The sequence below is a fragment of the Salmo salar genome, chromosome 10 (assembly GCF_965601325.2).
Source record: "Salmo salar chromosome 10, fSalSal1, whole genome shotgun sequence".
In the NCBI taxonomy this organism is placed as follows: Eukaryota; Metazoa; Chordata; class Actinopteri; order Salmoniformes; family Salmonidae; genus Salmo; species Salmo salar.
In genome coordinates, this window is record NC_138300.1 from 79,829,950 (window position 1) to 79,850,659 (window position 20,710).

Below are 20,710 nucleotides of genomic sequence, written 5' to 3' on the forward strand. Positions count from 1 at the left end.
CCTACAGGGACAACCTAAAAGACGCTGTTGGACACAACCCAAGAGATCAGGAACCAGTTCTAGCATGTCCAACAAGACATTTCATGTCGCCTATGAATCAGTAAATATCCACATCCATGCCAGCAGATTTATGGGATATGCAGTATGAGTCCAGATATGCAGCCCATGATGTAATTGCTCCGTAATAGCCTACCACACAACACTATCTCCAGCATTTTCACCAGAGGTTGGACAGCTGCCTTGTGCAGAGGGTACCAGCCCCTGTCATCTGCCTCACTGAAGCCTTCTTGAAATTCTGACAGCTCTTGGAGGGCGAGAATGTCACCTGGGTGGAGAATGTACCAGAAAGAATGATGACTTTTCACAGGAGCATTAGTGTCTTAAGATGAAATATCAGCCATTCAATATCAGTCTACAGTTTCCTAGCAGTTTTCTGTTGTCAAGTAATTGGACATGATTCATCTAAGCTACATAAAATGGTGTCGAGCTGGCCCAGCCCCCAAAATAGTAGTGGAGGTGATGATGACACTCTCTCTCACCCTCTCTCTCCCATGACCAATGGGCCATGGCACAAGCCAAGGGTTCCTTGTCTCTCTCTCCCTCTCTGATCATGCCCAGATTATGAATGCTTTGTTAATGTCAGTAATGCATTGTAACTTACGTTCATGCCTTGTATAATGTAATCATTAATTTTACAATGATATGAGATACTTGCATTTAGTATTCAATTCTCAGATATTTCTTGATAGCCTATTAATGTAAGTCATCAATAGTCCTGCTTGCATATTGCTAAATCATCATTATGGAGTCAGATAATCAGTTTAATAGGCTTTGTCATTATTAATTACATAGCCCACATGCGACCCGTGATAAGACTATGTATAACATAATATAAATTCAGCAAAAAAAAGAAACGTCCTCTCACTGTCAACTGCGTTTATTTTCAGCAAACTCAACGTGTAAATATTTGTATGAACATGACAAGATTCAACAACTGAGACATAAACTGAACAAGTTCCACAGACATGTGACTACCAGAAATGGAATAATGTGTCCCTGAACAAAGGGGGGGTTAAAATCAAAAGTAACAGACAGTACCAGCTGCATTAAGTACTGCAGTGCATCTCCTCCTCATGGACTGCACCAGATTTGCCAGTTCTTGCTTTGAGATGGTACCCCACTCTTCCACCAAGGCACCTACAAGTTCCTGGACATATCTGGGGGGGAAAGGCCCTAGCCCTCACCCTCCGATCCAACAGGTCCCAGGCGTGCTCAATGGGATTGAGATCCGGGCTCTTCACTGGCCATGGCAGAACACTGATATTCCTGTCTTGCAGGAAATCACGCACAGAACGAGCAGTATGGCTGGTGGCTTTGTCATGCTGGAGGGTCATGTCAGGATGAGCCTGCAGGAAGGGTACCACATGAGGGAGAAGGATGTCTTCCCTGTAATGCACAGCGTTGAGATTGTCTGCAATGACAACAAGCTCAGTCCAATGATGTTGTGACACATCACCCCAGACCATGACATTTGAGTCATTTAGCAGACGCTCTTATCCAGAGCGACTTACAGTAGTGAATGCATACATTTCATTTTTTTCATTTCATACATTTTTTTCGTACTTGGCCCCCCGTGGGAATCGAACCCACAACCCTGGCGTTGCAAACACCATGCTCTACCAACTGAGCTACGGGGAAGGCTATGACGGACCCTCCGCCTCCAAATCGATCCCCCTCCAGAGTACAGGCCTCGGTGTAACGCTCATTCCTTCGACGATAAACCGACCATCACCCCTTGTGAGACAAAACCGCGACTCGTCAGTGAAGAGTACTTTTTGCCAGTCCTGTCTAGTCCAGCGACGGTGGGTTTGTGCCCATAGGCGACGTTGTTGCCGGTGATGTCTGGTGAGGACCTGCCTTACAACAGGCCTACAAGCCCTCAGTCCAGCCTCTCTCAGCCTGTTGCGGACAGTCTGAGTACTGATGGAGGGATTGTGCGTTCCTGGTTTAACTCGGGCAGTTGTTGTTGCCATCCTGTACCTGTCCCACAGCTGTGATGTTAGGATGTACCGATCCTGTGCAGGTTTTGTTACATGTGACCCTGGGCATCTTTCTTTTGATGTTTTTCAGAGTCAGTAGAAAGGCCTCTTTAGTGTCCTAAGTATTCATAACTGTGACCTTAATTGCCTACCGTCTGTAAGCTGTTAGTGTCTTAATGACCGTTCCACAGGTGCATGTTCATTATTTGTTCATGGTTCATTGAACAAGCATGGTAAACAGTGTTTAAACCCTTTACAATGAAGATCTGTGAAGTTATTTTGTTTTTTACGAATTATCTTTGAAAGATAGGGTCCTGAAAAAGGGTTGTTTCTTTTCTTGCTGAGTTTATGACAAATATTACTTCACTACAATGGGACAAGTGGGCTTGATGCAGTTTCATTGCAAAGTTTTTTTGAGTACAGTACATCAGCAGTGTGAGATACAACACCACGGTTTGCTTTGCGTGGGCTGTGCATTCATTTAGTGGGCCAATGTAATATATTTTTGCAAAAAATGCCTATCCAACCTGGTTCATAATTGAAATAAAACAGTAGGACTTTACATGACACCCAGCGTCATAACACAGTCATAACCGTGTCATATGTCATATCTGACATAATATGGTCATAACACATATATTTAGACCTGTTATGACATATATTGTGTTATTTTATGTCTGGTTGTGACACCTACATTAGAGTGTCAAAACCCACAAAACCAAACAAGGCAAAACATTCCATTACACCATAGCCTACTTGTGAACAGTATGTTTTTGTTATATAACATTTTCTGAAATGTACCATATTAAATTATCATTGTAATTGTGCACACATTGATGTCAGACATGTGCCTACCCCAAAGCTCTGTTTCTGATGACTGGGATGAATGCAGGAGCAGGACAAGACAAACTTTTTTATTTATTTTAATTTTTTATTTAACCTTTATTTAACTAGGCAAGTCAGTTAAGAACAAATTCTTATTTACAATAAATAAAAAATAAATTAAATAAAAATGTACAATGACAACCTACCCCAGCCAAACCTTGACCCGGACGATGCTGGGCCAATTGTGCGCTGCCCTATGAGACTCCCAATCACGGCCGGTTGTGATACAGCCTGGAATAGAACCAGGGTCTGTTGTGACGCCTCTAGCACTGAGATGCAGTGCCTTAGACCGAGGGCATGTAGGTGATAGACTTATCTGGCTTATATGATTATGATGGTCATAATACTTTTTGACAGTGTCATAAAGTGTATTTTCTTTGTCTAAGTAAAGTGACACAGGATGGTCATAATGCTTCTTGACAGTGTCATAAAGTGCATTTTCTACAAGTTACGTAAAATATGATGGAAAAAACATGACTGTAAATAATTAATTTCAACAACAACAAATGACTTAGGAAACAAACTTTCAAACAAAAGGAAACTTCTTGGCAGGGAAAAAACACATTTGAATAAATGTGGGTTTTCACACTCTTAAGTAGGTGTCATAATCAGCCATAAAATAACACAATATATGTCACACCAGGTGTAAACATATTGGTCATGACAGTGTTATAACCCTATTATGACAGGTTATAACAATTTATGTCAGCTGTTATGACATATTATGACATGGTTATGACCATGTCATAATGTGTTGTTGCTGGGTGTCAAGTCAAGTAAAGTGTTACCCATAAAACCCTGAATGTGAAAATGACAATCTCAGTAATCAGACAGAGTTACAATGCATTTACCTCGATCAATAGCCTTTAGGATCTTCAGATGTTCATCACTGAGAATATTGAAACAGAGGAGATCATGTTCAGACAGTGTTCCAAAATAATTTATGTAAGCATAATATTAATAAAAGTGTTCATGTCATTTTGATCTCAACAATGACAGCATATAGCAAAATGCAAAAGTAGCCTAGGACATGTAGTATTTTCAGAAGTGTATTCGTATCATGCATTACCTCTCTAAAGATGATAATAATATTTGGGGCATGACTCTTGAATGCTCATCTGAATAGCGTAATCAAGCAGTTGATCTTCGTCCATGTCGTCAGGATCCATAGCTTCAGAGGAAATAACAATGTTAGCATGTGGCCTACTATCACTGTGCTCCTGACCTTTAGGTGTGCAAAGGTAATTGACTCCAGAAACATCTAAACACAATTTTCTGTTTTATTAGATATATTGTCCTATTCACCAGTCAGGCAGATTTCAGTTCTCACCTGTGAAGTCTAGTTCTGTTGAAATCACGGATCCCACCCAGTCCAGACAGAGAGATTGAAGAGTGTAATTTGTGCCATGCCTGAACTGAATCCCCTCTCTACCAACACGCACGCACGCACGCGCCTAATGCTATTTTTAGGTGTCATCTGCTTCCGTTGAAGTCATTTGTTTAGCATGCAGGCCATACCACAACATCCAAATCTTGTGTCTTATGTACACTCATTTTCCATAATGTCAACTGTAATAATTATAGAGATATTTATACGACCAGTTCAGAAAGAGACAGCAATGTTTTAATAACAGATGGAAAATATTAGCCTTGTCAGAAGAGAATTGTTCAGGGAAGATCCATTTTCTCTGGCAGACCATCAAAGGGGCTTGAAGAGCTCCCTGCTGAGTAGTATTAACATGTGGTTAAAATGTAGAAAGACATCCAGTGTTGTTGATTTTCCGAGACGCAAAGATGATTCAAGACTATTGTGCTGAAACTGAATAGGATCTCTCAGAAGCTGCATCAGAACTGCTAGAGCTCCAGCATCAATTCCCTTTCAAAGGCTTTATCAAACATCTATGCTTTACTTATTGCTTTTTGACTAATATGTTGCTTTTTGACTAATATGTTGCTCAAAAAGAGAGAAGACATTATCCAATCAACATTTTTTAAATTACTTTACAATGTGTAAAAACGTGTGAAACAGAAATGTATAATATGCTTAACAATTCAAACATACTGTATACAAGCTGCACAGTCAGTAAGGTTGCATGGTTGGTAGTTCACAGTTGTCTCTTCTCCCTACATGGCAAACACTTTGGCCATACAGATCATTCATCAAGTAGCTCTTTAGTCTGGGAGGGAAAAGGTCACAGCTTATGAACATGGGCAGGGCCAGATTAAGAAATCATAGGCAACTGGGCTTTGGTCTTGAATTCAAACAAACAACAGCCCAGGCCAATGAAACGACGCACATATTGTACAATATTAGGAGGAGATACATGTATATACAATACCAGTCAAAGTTTGGACACACCTACTCATTCCAGGGTTTTTCTTTATTTTTACTATTTTCTACATTGTAGAATAATAGTGAAGATATCAAAACTATGAAATAACACATATGGAATCATGTAGTACCCCAAAAAGAGTTAAACAAATCAAAATATATTTTATATTTGAGATTCTTCAAAGTAGCCACTCTTTGCCTTGATGACAGCTGTTCAGGAGTTTTATGGCTTGGAGGTACAAGCTGTTAAGAAGCCTTTTGGACCTAGACTTGCCGCTCCGGTACCGCTAGTCGTGCGGTAGCAGACAGAACAGTCTATGGCTAGGGTGGCTGGAGTCTTTGACCATTTTTAGGGCCTTCCTCTGACATCGGCTGGTATAGAGGCCCTGGATGGCAGGAAGCTTGGCCCCAGTGATGTACTGGGCCGTACGCATTACCCTCTGTAGTGCCTTGAGGTCGGAGGCCGAACAGTTACCATACCAGACTGTGATGTAACCAGTCAGGATGCTCTCGATGGTACAGCTGTAGAACGTTTTGAGGATCTGAGGACCAATGCCAAATCTTTTCAGTCTTCTGAGGGGATATAGGCTTTGTCGTGCCCTCTTCACGACTGTCTTGGTGTGTTTGGACTATGATAGCTTGTTGGTGATGTGGACACCAAGGAACTTGAAGCTCTCAACCTGCTCCACTGCAGCCCTGTCGATGAGAATGGGGGCGTGCTCGGTCCTCCTTTTCCTGTAGTCCACAATCATCTCCTATGTCTTGATCACGTTGAGGGAGAGGTTGTTATCCTGGCAAGGCACGGCCTGGTCTCTGACCTCTTGTCTACACTCATTGAGAGCGGGCTCCTGAGTCCTCCTGTGGTTGGCGGTTGCAGTCAAAACATACTACATATATAATATATACTGTATATATTTCCTTATTTTTTAATATATTTTTTTGCTGCCTCTTGTGCCGCCCAGGGGCTTCAGCCCCAGTAAGCCCCTGCATTAATCCGACCCTGATCATGGGGTCATTCAGCCTTTTCAAGGTCAGCTGCTTCCTGATCTCCAGTCAGCACAGGTGCTTGAGTGATCGGGTTTCCCTAGGTGAAAGGGAATACACAGAAAAGTAAACATTTTGAATGTGATATACTCCATGTAAATGGTGCATTTAGAATAGTAAAAGCATTGTATTTGAACATATAGTCTTGCCAGGATATAATCTTACCCAGAACGTCACATATGTCAGGCCATTCTTTCTGCTTCTCCAGGGTGAGTTTGAATTGTGAAGAGATATGCACATGACTAACATCGTGCAGAAGAATGCGTACCACACACCCAGACAGGTGCATGAGGCATGAGAGACTCATGAATTCACAAAACTCCATAAAGGACAGACTGTCACTCAGTCGAGAGAAGCTTCATAAACATTTCATCTTCCTCTACACATTTCATACTCAAGCTGTCGTCATGGTTACAAGTGAAGCACCTTTCAACGTCATAGCCATTGTGGAGCAGAAGACACATCATCTCGTCCCGCAGGCAGTAATGCAGAGCCGGGGGAAGCACTGTGTTACTGACCACTGTAAAGTCACAATTGATGTCTGCCTGTCTGGCCAGAAGCAGCTTCACAATCTCATACCTCCCAGCTCTCACCGCCACCAGGAGGCAGCATAGTAGGTCCAGTTCAGGTTTGGCTCCTGCGTTCAACAGCAGTTTGACGCATGGGATGTCCCTAGAGACAGCAAAGTATAATGTGCTTCTTCTCATGTCCATGTACTTGTCTGAGAGGAGTAGGTTCAGGAGGACGTTGACGTACAAAGTCATTTTCTATGAGTAGTTCCATACAATCAGAATGGTTGCTATCAACTGCAAAGTGAATCGGGCTTTGGCCAGTGAGTTTGATAGCAGTGAGAAATGAAAAAAGTTTGGTGGAGATGGACATGTCATTCAACACCTGTGAGGCCTGGCCGAATGTCTATGAACTGTGTTACGGCAGATCTTGACTTTACTCACTCATAGTGACCCTCATGCGCTGCCTTGTGGATTGGTAGTTGTCCATTCAAACTGAGTTTCCTGTACCAACTGCATCCGTCAGAACACTCTTCCCATTTAAAGCCTGGGAATTGACTCCATTTCCTTATATGACATGTAAAAACAAAGTCACACCAGCTGAGAGAATACAGTACATGAGACAAGTTTACAAGCAAGACCTCTGTAAATTCACAGAACCTATGACTAGATAGATACATTAACATTCCGAGCTGATTTTACCTCACTGGTTTCATACCATAGTGAAGAACAATGTCTAGTATGTGGACATGGAAACACCCAACGGGGTCACCCCCTGGTGATCTTTCTAGTTAACCCGACCTCCGTGCCTTAGCAACACCATCATGACCTCAGAGCAGCCCACCTTGGCTGCTTTCAGCATGAAGGTCCACTTCTTCTGACAGATCTGCTCCACCCAGGCTCCGCTAGCAATAAAATAATAGGCCATTTCATATGACCCAGCCCTAACAGCTTCAGCAAGGAGAATGAAGCTTTACAGCTCAGTGGTTTTAAAAAACTGTAAACAATTGTGTTGTTTAATCACATTGATCATGACACTGTTACCAAAACACCTTAAAACAAATAGGTGTTTTAAGGTGATTTGGTAACAGTGTCATGATCAATGTGATTAAACAACACAATTCTTTACAGTTTATGTGTCCTTTTCCTCAGATTGCAGTACACCAATTTTACCCAGCAATAGTGGGTAGTCATTTCTGCTGTTGGTGTTGTGTGGAGAAGCTCCCATGCTCCACAGCAGAGTCTTCACATTCTCCACCAGATCGGCTTTAGCTGCAGAGTCAGTGGCGTCTCTCCCCCCATTGCTGTTCTCTCCTCCAGTGTTAGCCCATGTGAAGCTACTAGAACAATTCAAAAGGTCACGGCAGAAATTCCTGGGCTTAATGTCTGACCAACCATTATGCTGCAAGGGTGCCATCCTGACTGGCAAATGTCTCTTGGCATCTAGATTTGTTGAGCCAGACAGGGGAGGGGCTCAATCTGGATGGAATCCAGGCTACCAAATTGGGTAGTTATTTTAATGTATGGAACAAACTGCAGGGCTTTGTTGATGTAAACAAAGTATAGTACCTTGTTGGTACTATAAAGAGTTTTTGTACTTACTGCATTTAAATCACTTGGAACTACCTGGTGCCAGTGTACAACTATGAGACAATTATCATGGGCTGTTTATCATAAATATGGCACACTTATATATGTCATCATTGTGTGTTTTAAGCCTGCTCTCAGTCATGTTTGGCTTGAATCCCACCATTCATGTCATCAGAGATCAAGCTCATAGATGCAATGGATTATTCTCTTTTGTGGCGTGTGTGTGTGTCCGTGCAGACAACAGGCCTCTAATGTGCAGTATCTTATAAATTGCTACGAGCTCTTGTGTCTGTAACCACATAGCAGTGGGTACTTGGTTCTGAAGTGTGGATTATCCCAGTAGTAGAGGCAGCCGGCCACAATAGAACTGTTAGATTACCATGGCTTTTGAGGAGCCATCATTGGTATTTGGTGTTTTATTAGGATCCCCATTAGATGTTGCGAAAACATCAGCTACTGTTCCTGGGGTTTACACAAAACTCGAAACATGACATATTACAGAACACAGCTCAAGGACAGACAGAACTACTTACATCTTTTAAATCATGTCACATACTCCTGTCAGGGATTTCTTCGTTGTTTGACGATATAGCGAAATCATCGTCGGAAAAAGATGACCAATATGCAGCAGAGTTGATATAGTTCATTTTGAACATTTAATAAACTCAAAATGAATATACAAAAATAACAAAAAAAACGAACTCACAATACACTGACAGTCCTGTTATGCTTACACACGCTAAACACGAAACAATCTCCCACAAATACACAGACAAACACACCCAACTAATATAGGACTTCCAATCAAAGGCAACACCACACAGCTGCCTTCAATTGGAAGTCCACCCCAATTAACTCAACATAGAAACAGATCAACCAGACTACACATAGAAATACATCAACATAGACCATAACTCAAAACCCGGAAATAATAAATCAAACGCCCTCCTAACTAACACACCACCCTGAACCACATAAAACAAATACCCTCTGCCACGTCCTGACCAAACTAAAATGACAATTAACCCTTATACTGGCCAGGATGTGACAACTCCAGACACAGATCACCCATCAGACCCATTCAAACTCCTAGCTTTATAACAGTAATCCACAATAACAAATACCTAAGCAGAGCTGTCAAATCTGACCAGACTAGTCCAAAGTTTTTACTGTTTACATTAGCAAAATTGACTTATCTGTAAAAAATTGTAACCTGCACTTGTATGCCAATGATACTGTTGTGTATGTTATTGCCTCACAGTTGACCAGGCTCCATCTGAACTACAGTCTGCCTTCATTGTATTACAAAAAAACTTGATTGACCTTAAATTAATACTGAATGCATGTAAAACTAAATATATGTTCTTTAGAGCGCATAAAAATAAGTCTGATGATTTAAGCATATGCACTTTGGATTGTGTCCATATTGATCGTGTCCATGCTTACAAACTTCTGGGCATCTGGATAGATGAAAAGCTGTCTTTTAAAAAGCATATTGATGAGTTAGTTAAGAAGCTGAGAATAAAAATGGGCTTCTTCTACAGAAATAGGTCCTGCCTCTCACTAAATAGTAGAAAGAAGATTATTCAGTCAATGTTTCTATTGGTCCTAGACTATGGCGACATCATCTATATGAAAGCAGCTTACACTTCATTAAAGCCTTTAGATGGAGTTTATCATAGCGCACTGCGCTTTATTACCGGCGTCAATTTTAGTACTCGTCACTGCATTCTCTACCAGAAAGTTGGTTGGCCCTCTTTGATGTCACATAGATTGATACATTGCTATGTTTTCATTTATGAAGCCATTTTACAAAAAGTCTCACTGTACATAACATCATTATTAAACTTTAGACATACGAGTTACCACACCCGGTCTCAGGTATAGTTAACTCTGGAAACTCCTTTGGTCTGTACTGAGTTACGTAAATCAGCGTTTAGTTTTCTTGCACCTTATTTGTGGAACAATCTTCAAAATGTTCTTAAATGTGATGTTCTGGTGCCTCTAGGGCAATTCAGAACGCTGATTGAGGACCTTATTACTGATGAACGTGTTTGTTTTTTTATGATTGTGTTTTTCTTTCTGTTTGCATTTTGTAGTTGTATTTTGATGTGTATTTTCTGTAATTTTAGGGATCATCTATAAAAGAGACATTGGTCTCAGTATGACTCCCTGATAAAATAAAGATAAAATAAATAAAATACTCTTTCTGGATTTTGAAGTGTAGGCCTAAATCACACACTTGGCTCTAATTTGCGACCATCTTGGTTCCATATGCTCCTAAATATTTTTGCTTGGAGGATAGTGGAAGTGGATAGAGTTCTACAGATGGAAAAATGTAGGCTTTTATAATAATCTTCAATTGGTTTGCTTTTTGATTATTTTGCCAATCTCATCATGTTTTGTGTCATATCCCTGAACTAGGAGGCCATTTTTAAATATATAAAAGCCTCCTTAATTTCTCTCTCTGAAAACTTTAATAAAGGCCAAATCATTTATTTGGGTGCCAATTTTTTTAAATAGACATCACATGTGTGGTCAACTTTATAAATGCTTGCCAAGATAAACATTATGTAGTGCTACCTGATAACTACCACACTAATACCAATTATAAGATATATTGCTACCATTCATTTGAAATTAATTAACGTTCAAAGATTGTAATGCTGATTTCGCAAGGGATGGTCCCTACTTGGACTCTGGTAACCTTTGTGGGCAGAGACATTTCATTGGTTACATTTTAGCAGAGATCACATGGACGTTACCATGGCAGCGACCAAGCGTTTGCGGCACAAACAGCAGTAGGCTGCAGTTGAAAATACACAGGGAAATAAAAGCTAGCGTGCTTCTATCCAGCTTGCTTATCGACATTTTGAGAGTAACTGGCAATAAAAATTATGTAATTAAAAATACACTCACTTTTACTGACGCTTAAAAACGTTGTTTCCCCTACTGCTGTCAGCGGCTAACTAGCTATCTGTCAGCCATGTCCGAAGAAGACGCAGAAACGTCGGGGCTCAACGGCAATGCTGATGAACAAAATGTGAAAAAAGAGGGGAAAAGTCCTGAAGCAGAATTCGATGAATCTCAGGTTGAAAGCAACACCATTGAACACCCGCCTCCAGATGTACAAGATAGCGATACTGGGGTAAAGACTGAAACTGGCGAGCTGGTCGGGGAAGCGGTGCACAAGTCAACTTTTTTGACATCAGGTGAGGAGGACACAGTGGAGGCGACAGCTCAAGCGGACCTTCCAGAGGACAGCAGGCAAGATGAAGCATCACCAAAGAAAACAACCTTTTCTAATGAAGTTGGGAACTCAACAGCCACTGGTAAGAAAGAGGATTTACAAAGTATCACAATAATAATAGACCACAATAGTTTCATGATAGGAAGGGCATTTGTCTGCTTTATCATGTTTCTCTCAATCATATTCTGTGTTGGACATGTTGTTTATCTTCTCTATTGTAGTGAAGATCTTGCTGATGCCGGAGGGACACATGATGACGATGGCCTTTGCAATTGGGCTGACCGTCAAGGAGTTGAAGTATCACTTCGCAAATGAGCTGAAAGTGCCATCAGAACTCATACAGATTTCTCAGAGCGGTAAGCCTTTCAACTAACTGCTAAGGCCTTGATTTTCTTTGTTTATGCATTTTGATTTAGGTCTTTGTCCATCCAGGCAGGATGGTAGAAGACCATAGGACCCTGATAGAGCTGGGAGTGCAGCCTCATGGCACCATCCAGTTGGAGATGAACTCGTCTGACCCTGAAAACCACCCCATCCGTCCTGTCAAGCCCCAGCAGGACTACAACATGCCTGACGTAATCACTGTCCGAGTCCAGACAGGTATTTTTTACTAGTCTTTCTTTACCAGTCTTCTGGGAGACAATACCATACTTTTGCAGGGCCAGCTTTCATGGATGATATTCATATGCGTTGCATCCTTTATCTGTATATTTCTGTCCTCCCCTGCTCTCCCAGAGACAGAGACATTCCAGGATGTGGTGGTGGAGATTGAGAGGGCCACCCATAGGAAGGCTTTCCTGGGAGGCTACAGACACAAGGCCACAGAGACAGAGTACCACCATGCAGCTGTACAGACCATAGCTAAGAGGAAACCCATTAGGGGGGTGGGGACCTTCAGCCGCGATACACAGGTACACACACACTATTGCTGAGCGATTAACTGACAGTTGTTATATTTCAATTTTTAAACAACTAATTGACTGACGTCGGTTCAATTATTTGAATTCCATTTAGTTACGTTTTTTTTCTGTGAGCTCAATGCGCAGTTTCCTAGATATACACTACATGACCAAAAACATTTCTATATGGACCTCGCTTTGTGCACTGGGGCATTGTCATGCTGAAACAGGAAAGAGCCTTCCCCAAACTGTTGCCACAAAGTTGGAAGCACAGAATCGTCTGGAATGTCATTGTATGCTGTAGCATTAAGATTTGCCTTCACTGGAACTAAGGTGCCTAGACAGAACCATGAAAAACAGCCCCAGACCATTATTTATCCTCCACCAATCTTTACAGTTGGCACTATGCATATGGACAGGTAGCGTTCTCCTGGCATCCGACAAACCCAGATTTGTCTGTCGGACTGGTAAAGCATGATTCATTGCGTTTCCACTTCTCCAGAGTTCAATGACTACGAGCTTTACACCACTCCAGCCGACGCTTGACATTGCGCATGGTGATCTTAGGCTTGTGTGCGGCTGCCTGACCATGGAAACCCATTTCATGAAGCTCCCGACAAACAGTTATTGTGCTGATGTTGCTTCCAGAGGCAGTTTGGAACTCGATAGTGAGTGTTGCAACCGAGGACAGACGTTTTTTACAAGCTATGCGCTTCAGCACTTCCGTGAGCTTGTGTGGCCTACTACTTTGAGGCTGAGCCGTTGTTGCTCCTAGACGTTTCCAATTCACTATAACAGCACTTACAGTTTACCGGGGCAGCTCTAGCAGGGCAGAAATTTGACGAACTGGCTTGTTGGAAAGGTGGCATCCTATGAAGGTGCCACATTGAAAGTGACTGAGCTCTTCAGTAAGGCCATTCTACTGCCAATGTTTGTCTATGGAGATTGCATGGCGGTGTGCTCGATTTTATGCACCTGTCAGCAACGGGTGTAACTGAAATAGCCGAATCCACTAATTTGAAGGGATGTCCACATACTTTTGTATATATAATGTAAAACAGATCAAGCCCGAACTGTGCAATGTTGTAGTTTCCAACAGCCCAATATTCTACATAGTTTAGCACAGAAAACGTGGTAACTAACAATGACCATAATCCATTGCGTGCCTACTTGTCCGGTCTGTGTGGGGCAGACACGGAGAGGGAGAGGAGCGATCGAGAGGGATAGAGAGCAGTTGCTTCGTGGGGTATCTCTACCTAAAAATACATTATCTAAGTGATTGATAGTTGTTTTCGTGAATTGTGATTTTTGTCAGACAGCATAGGCAGCAGCTCTATAGAAATGACATGATGTCTTGGAATAAAGTAATCAAATAAATAAATAAAACAAATGTAATATACAGAACAACTGAAATATTTTATTAAAGTAAAGTAATGTGAATAAATGTTGCTGTTACAGCATTCAACCCACATAAGGCATAGTGCATTTAATGTGTAAAAAGTTTGAAACCAAAATCTTTTTCAAACATGATTTTTTGCATCTGGAGCTGCATAAGGTATGCGAACAACCAAATGTTCTCCTTCAGACAGTGACGGTGAAGAGCCAGTCCCAGCAGTGCACCAACAGCACATCCACCCAGATGACCAAGATCGGCTGCTACGTGTCCAACATGGAGGACAAGCTCATCTCTCCTGGTTCCTACGTCACCGCCGCCCAGTACCATAGCAAGAGACTGAGAGCTGTACGTCCTCTGAACTATACATAGACAGACAGACCTGCCTTTGTATCTCTGTGCTCACACCTTTACCTCCACCTATAGGTGATCACTCTGCAGATGTACACGCGGCGCTGGCAGGCCAAGCGGATGACGGACCAGCTGAGGCAGGACAGGGAGATGCGTCTGGCCTGGATGGAGAGAGAGGGGAGGAGGAAGAGGGAGGAGAAAGAGGTGCAGATCAAGGCTGAGTACCACAGGAGGATGAACCCCCAGTGCAGGGACGACTTCGCCCTGCTCTACAGTGCCTTGGAGAGTAAGCAGGGACCACACTTTGCTGCTCGTGCGTGTGTGTGTGTGTGTGTGTGTGTGTGTGTGTGTGTGTGTGTGTGTGTCACAGGAGGTTGGTGGCACCTTAATTGGGGAGGACAGGCTTGTGGTAATGACTGGAGCGGAATAGGTGAAATGGCATCAAATACATCAAACACATGGTTTCCATGTGACACATGGTTTCCATCAAACACATGGTTTCCATGTTTGTGTGTGTGTGAGTGGACGTGTTTAACTATTCTTGTGGGGACCAGAAGTCCCTACAAGAATCTGTTAGTCCCTACGAGGTCAAATGCTATTTGTGGGGGGTTTAGGGTTAAGGTTAGAATTCAAATTATGTTAACCTCTCTAGGGTATTTCGTCCCACCTACTCAACAGCCAGTGGAATCCCGTGGCGCGATATTCAAATACCTTAGAAATGCTATTACTTCAATTTCTCAAACATATGACTATTTTACACCATTTTAAAGACAAGACTCTCGTTAATCTAACCACACTGTCCGATTTCAAAAAGGCTTTACTACGAAAGCAAAACATTAGATTATGTCAGCAGAGTACCCAGCCAGAAATAATCAGACACCCATTTTTCAAGCTAGCATATAATGTCACAAAAACCAAAACCACAGCTAAATGCAGCACTAACCTTTGATGATCTTCATCAGATGACACTCCTAGGACATTATGTTATACAATACATGCATGTTTTGTTCAATCAAGTTCATATTTATATCAAAAACCAGCTTTTTACATTAGCATGTGACGTTCAGAACTAGCATACCCACCGCAAACTTCCGGTGAATTTACTAAATTACTCACGATAAACGTTCACAAAAAACATAACAATTATTTTAAGAATTATAGATACAGAACTCTTTTATGCAATCGCGGTGTCCGATTTTAAAATAGCTTTTCGGCAAAAGCATATTTTGCAATATTCTGAGTAGATAGCTCGCCATCACGGGCTAGCTATTTTGACACCCACCAAACTCAGATTTACTATAAGAAAAATTGGATTACCTTTGCTGTTCTTCGTCAGAATGCACTCCCAGGACTTCTACTTCATCCACAAATGTTGTTTTGGTTCAAAATAATCCATAGTTATGTTCAAATATCCTCTGTTTTGTTCTTGCGTTCAAGACACTATCCGAAGGGTGACGCGCGGATGCGTATCGTGACAAAAAAATTCTAAATATTCCATTACCGTACTTCGAAGCATGTCAAACGCTGTTTAAAATCAATTTTTATGCGATTTTTCTCGTAAAAAAATGATAATATTCCGACCGGGAAACCCTGTTTTTGTTCAAAGACTCAAAATCTAAAATGGACTCTTCACGTGCACGCGCACACCCGTCTCATTGTTCTCAGATCGACCACTTGCGCTACTGTTTTTCAGCCATGGGCTGCAAAGTCATCATTCAACGTTCTGCCGCCTTCTGAGAGCCTATGGGAGCCTCACAAAGTGTCACGTTACAGCAGAGATCCTCAGTTTTCAATAAAGAGAGTGTAGAAGGCCAAGAAATGGTCAGAGAGGGCACTTCCTATACAGAATCTTCTCAGGTTTTTGCCTGCCATATGAGTTCTGTTATACTCACAGACACCATTCAAACAGTTTTAGAAACTTTAGGGTGTTTTCTATCCAAATCAAACAATTATATGCATATTCTAGTTTCTGGGCAGAAGTAATAACCAGATTAAATCGGGTATGTTTTTTATCCAGATGTGAAAATACTGCCCCCTACCCTAGAGAGGTTAAGGGTTAGGTTTTTGGGTTGTGTGTAACCTTTATTTAACTAGGCAAGTCAGTTAAGAACAAATTCTTATTTACAATGACGGCCTACCTCGGACAAATCCAGACAACGCTGGGCCAATTGTGCGCCGCCATATGGGACTCCCAATCACGGCCGGATGTGATACAGCCTTGAATCGAACCAGGGACTGTAGTGACATCTCTTGCACTGTGATGCAGTGCCTTAGACCACTGCGCCAATCGGGTTAAGGTTAGGGTAAGAGTACGGGTTAGGGGTTAGGGAAAATAGGATTTTGAATGGGACTGAATTGTGTGTCCCCACAAGGTTAGCTGTACAAGACTGTGTGTGTGTGTGTGTGTGTTTAAATCCTCTGTATGTGTTTGTAACAGAGTGGAGAAGAGAGGAGGTAGAGCACATCGATGCCACTCTGGATGGTGCTGAGAGGAAGGCTGCTCTGTGTGCGCTACTGGAGCAGGAGAGCCAGCTCATTGCCTCCATCGGACGCCATCGCATTGCCGCCGGAGAGAGGAATTACGACAAGGCCGTGCAGGCCTTCCTTGAGAAGGTCAAAGGTCCCCTCCCTTCTATTCTCTCCCACTGCTCTGGGATATGTGCGGTGTCCCATTAATTCTCTCCCAGAGTTTTCCATAGCATTGTATAGGCAATGCAGGCCCTTCTTAGTTTCAATTAAAACATTTGACAAACAATATATATTTTTTGTATTTGCCAGTGTGCTGCCCCTAAGAGGTGGCGTGCATTCGATGGGAAGATGACCCAGGTGGACACCCAGTACACCATCAGAGCCAAGGAGCTGAGAGACCTGTACTCCAGCATCAACCTGCACTACCTCAACCAGGAGGAGAGGCTTGACGTGCTGCTCACACTCAAACACACCGTCAAGGTGGGAACACTTACCCTCAACCCATACTGACTGAAAAGATAGATTAATCTTGAGCTGTTTTTAGATATGAAATATACATACTGATTGATTGTGAATTGACAATTGGCCATTGTTTTCTATGAGGATTTTTAAATTTCATAATTGTACAGGAGCATGACTGCAAGCTGACCCAAAACATTGTGGAGTTGATTGACAGGGAGGCGGACCTCCTGATGAGGGGGGTAAAGGAGACCAATCTGGAGGGGCTGAGGAAGAGAATCTCCACCCTCTTCCTCCAGTACATCAAAAACCCCACCTTTAACCCTGAGGTGGCCAAACTGCTCAAGGTACATTACATGACGAGAAGTATGTGGACACCTGTTCTTTGAACATCTCATTCCAAAATCATGGGCATTAATATGGAGTTGGTCCCCCCTTTGATAAACAGCCTCCGCTCTTCTGGGAAGGCTTTCCACTAGATGTTAGAACATTGCTGTGGGGACTTGCTTCCATTCAGCCACAAGAGCATTAGTGAGGTTGGGCACTGATGTTGGGCAATTAGGCCTGGCTCGCAGTCGACGTTCGAATTCATCCTAAAGGTGTTCGATGGGGTTTAGGTCAGGGCTCTGTGCAGGCCAGTCTAGTTCTTCCACACCGATCGACAAACCATTTCTGTATGAACCTCGCAAGGGGGCAATGCGAATGTTAGAAAGGTGGCATCTGATGACGGTGCCATGTTGAAAATCACTGAGCTCTTTAGTAGGGCCATTCTACTGCCAATGTTTGTCTATGGAGATCGCATGGCTGTGTGCTCGATTTTATACACCTGTCAGCAACGGTGTGACTGAAATAGCCGAATCCACAAATTTGAAGGGGTGTCCATATACTTTTGTATATCGAGTGTACATTTCTGAGACCGTATGGTGTTTAGGTGTTATATGGTGTATTTTCTTGTCAATAAAATATAATTATTGAACTTTCCCACTGGGCACAGACGTCAATTCAACATCTATTCCACATTGGTTCAACGTAATTTAATTGAAATGACGTGGAAACAACGGTGATTCAACCAGTGTGCGCCCAGTGGGTTCAATTAGGCCAATTAAGAAAACGGTATTATTCTGACCCTCACCCTCCTCTTCATCCCCCTCCTTTCTCCTTCAGGTCCCCCAGGACCCAGCCCAGTTGAGGAAGAACATCTACTTCTGTCGCGGCTGCAGCCGCTACCTGCTGTCCACTGACTTTGCACTTACGGCCAATGCTCGCCTGGTAGGCAAGTGTCGTAGCTGTTCGGAGCTGGACAACGAGGCTCGCCGCCGCGAGGACTTCTCCCACTACAAGACCATCCTCAGGAGGCTCCGCAAGACTGAGGCCCAGAGGAACAAAGAGGCCAAGATTACCTACCTGCTGCAGGTGTGTGTGTGTGTGTGTGTGTGTGTGTGTGTGTGTGTGTGTGTGTGTGTGTGTGTGTGTGTTGTGTTTGTGTGTGGGTCTGACTGTGGTCGTGTGTATCTTACAGGAGCAGGACCTGCGGTATCTGGTAGATGTAGTGTGGGGGGCCCAGTCGGCCCTCAGTGCGTGGAGCGACATGCATGACCTGGTAATGGTGAGGTGGGATTGCCAGTGGGAGTGGAGTCCCTGGAACTGCATCTTGCTCACCAAGGAAGAAGCTGCTGCTCACATCAAAATGGAGAACATTGAGAAGGTAAACACACACACCCGCACACTTGAGGGTTTAAAATGAATTGCCTCGTTTCTCCAGCAGATTTTGTTTTAACTAAGTAAACATAACCTATATTAAGAGATAGTATTAGAGAGAGAAAAGAGAGAGGAAAAAAATCAGTTCTAGGCAATATAATGTCATAGATTATGATACCACTAGGTAGATGGGTGGAAATGTCTAAACTTTCAACCCCTGTTGACCATGGACAGGCCTATGGAGTGGTGTTCATTCGGAATGTCAAACACAAACACACAGTGGCAAAGAAATACTTCTCCAAGATCCCCGTCATGGTCAAATACCTCCAGGACGTGGACTCGCAATCAGCCGCCCACGGCAACCTGTTAGTCGCCAAGCCCATCAACACGGTGACAGCCAGGATCCTGACTACCACCCCACAAGCCGCTGGTGGCAAGGCCACGCAGTGAAGCCCTCTTCCCGTCTCGTTATCAGTCTGTCCCCCTTTCCCCTCTTCCTCGCCGTCTCTCTTGTATGTCAAATAAAAATAGTGTATTTGATTATCATTGAACTGGTTTGGCTTATGCAACTTTGACATGGATGTCTGATTTCATGATAGAAGTGATGATATTAAATAGATACTGTAAAATACAATCTGAATAGATCTTTGTGTGCAAAATCTCGTAAGATCTTGACTCATGATCTTGGTAAGAAGCTGGTACATACCTCAGTGCTAGATACAACAGTGTTACACTGGAAAACCATAAGATCCTAAAAAGGATCTTGGGTTAGGATTTTGACCAGCAATTCAGAATGTTCAAAATCCAATGTGATAGTGTACTATACCCACCTTACCAAACTGCTCACTTTCATGTGTGATAAACTGATCTTCTGGTCTGATTAGTAAATCCAGAAATTCATAAAGGAGTATTTATTACATTGTTTTTACATCACATTGAACATCTAAAACCTTTGTGTTCATGTCTGTCCGTAATAAGTTATTGAGCCACATTTCTTATCTGTTATCTAAATGATTAACAGTCAGGTGGCATAGGGTCATTCTCAGTGCTTTGTACTGTATGGTCAAAGACTACTAGCCTGATCTACATGTAAGTTCGCGAGATGGTTGTACCAGGCTAAAATACGACAATAGCAAAAAGACATTGTTCTCAGTACATACAGTGAGGTCCAAAAGGATTGGCACCCTTGATAAAGATGGGCAAAAAAGGCAAAAATAAATAATACAAATACTGAGCTATATTGTATGCTCAAAACAATGGGGAAATTATATTGTTTTATACTAGGCACATACATGTGAAATACCACGAGTACATTGATTTAAACCACCAAAATATAAATGACAACCAGTTAATCCAATAGCAAAAAAATGCCAGATTTCAAAATTACCTTTTGAATTTAATATGCTACAGTACTGTCAAAAGTGTAGGAAAATATATAAAAATATATAATAAATATAGTAATATATAATTCTATTCCATGTGTGATGGTTGAAGACTATCACTATCATTGATGCAACAAAAATACATGTATTGTTCAGATATAATTACAACATAGGTTAGTAGGCACTAGTTTGCATCAAGCCTGTCTTGAGAATTTGGCCATAGGTTCTCATCGACATCGCAGTAAGTGTTTTCATTGTTCATGCATCTGGTAAGAAAATCGAATCTAGTGCCTACTAAATGCAGTGCAGGTCGATCAGGACCTGATGCAGCTGCCGAAGTGTCATCAGACGGGCCAGTTGCAGTGGCGTCGGAGGGATCGGTTGTGGCGGCGTCGAACGGGCCAGTTGCA

At 42.4% G+C, this 20,710-nt stretch overlaps 1 protein-coding gene and 1 pseudogene across 1 annotated transcript; one reads left to right on the forward strand and one right to left on the reverse strand.

Annotated features, from left to right (window-relative positions):
- Window positions 1-217: 217 nt before the first annotated feature.
- On the reverse strand, window positions 218-8,153 carry LOC123724552 (dynein axonemal heavy chain 12-like; annotated as a pseudogene).
- A 3,021-nt stretch (window positions 8,154-11,174) lies between these two features.
- iqub (IQ motif and ubiquitin domain containing) lies at window positions 11,175-19,552 on the forward strand. Its single transcript, XM_082957187.1, has 12 exons — window positions 11,175-11,731; window positions 11,871-12,005; window positions 12,082-12,249; window positions 12,385-12,560; window positions 14,134-14,289; window positions 14,368-14,578; window positions 16,730-16,905; window positions 17,071-17,241; window positions 17,391-17,567; window positions 18,385-18,633; window positions 18,740-18,925; window positions 19,153-19,552. Exons 1-12 carry the CDS (start codon window positions 11,386-11,388, stop codon window positions 19,366-19,368), a joined length of 2,367 nt encoding a protein of 788 aa, XP_082813313.1. The 5' UTR covers window positions 11,175-11,385; the 3' UTR covers window positions 19,369-19,552.
- Window positions 19,553-20,710: the final 1,158 nt, after the last annotated feature.

Excerpts from the sequence above, each read along its gene's own strand:
- iqub (XM_082957187.1), top strand. The coding sequence starts at position 11,386 with ATGTCCGAAGAAGACGCAGAAACGTCGGGGCTCAACGGCAATGCTGAT. Across the intron at positions 12,006-12,081 it reads CATACAGATTTCTCAGAGCG|GCAGGATGGTAGAAGACCAT; the intron begins GTAAGCCTTTCA and ends TTGTCCATCCAG. Across the intron at positions 18,926-19,152 it reads AAATGGAGAACATTGAGAAG|GCCTATGGAGTGGTGTTCAT; the intron begins GTAAACACACAC and ends GACCATGGACAG.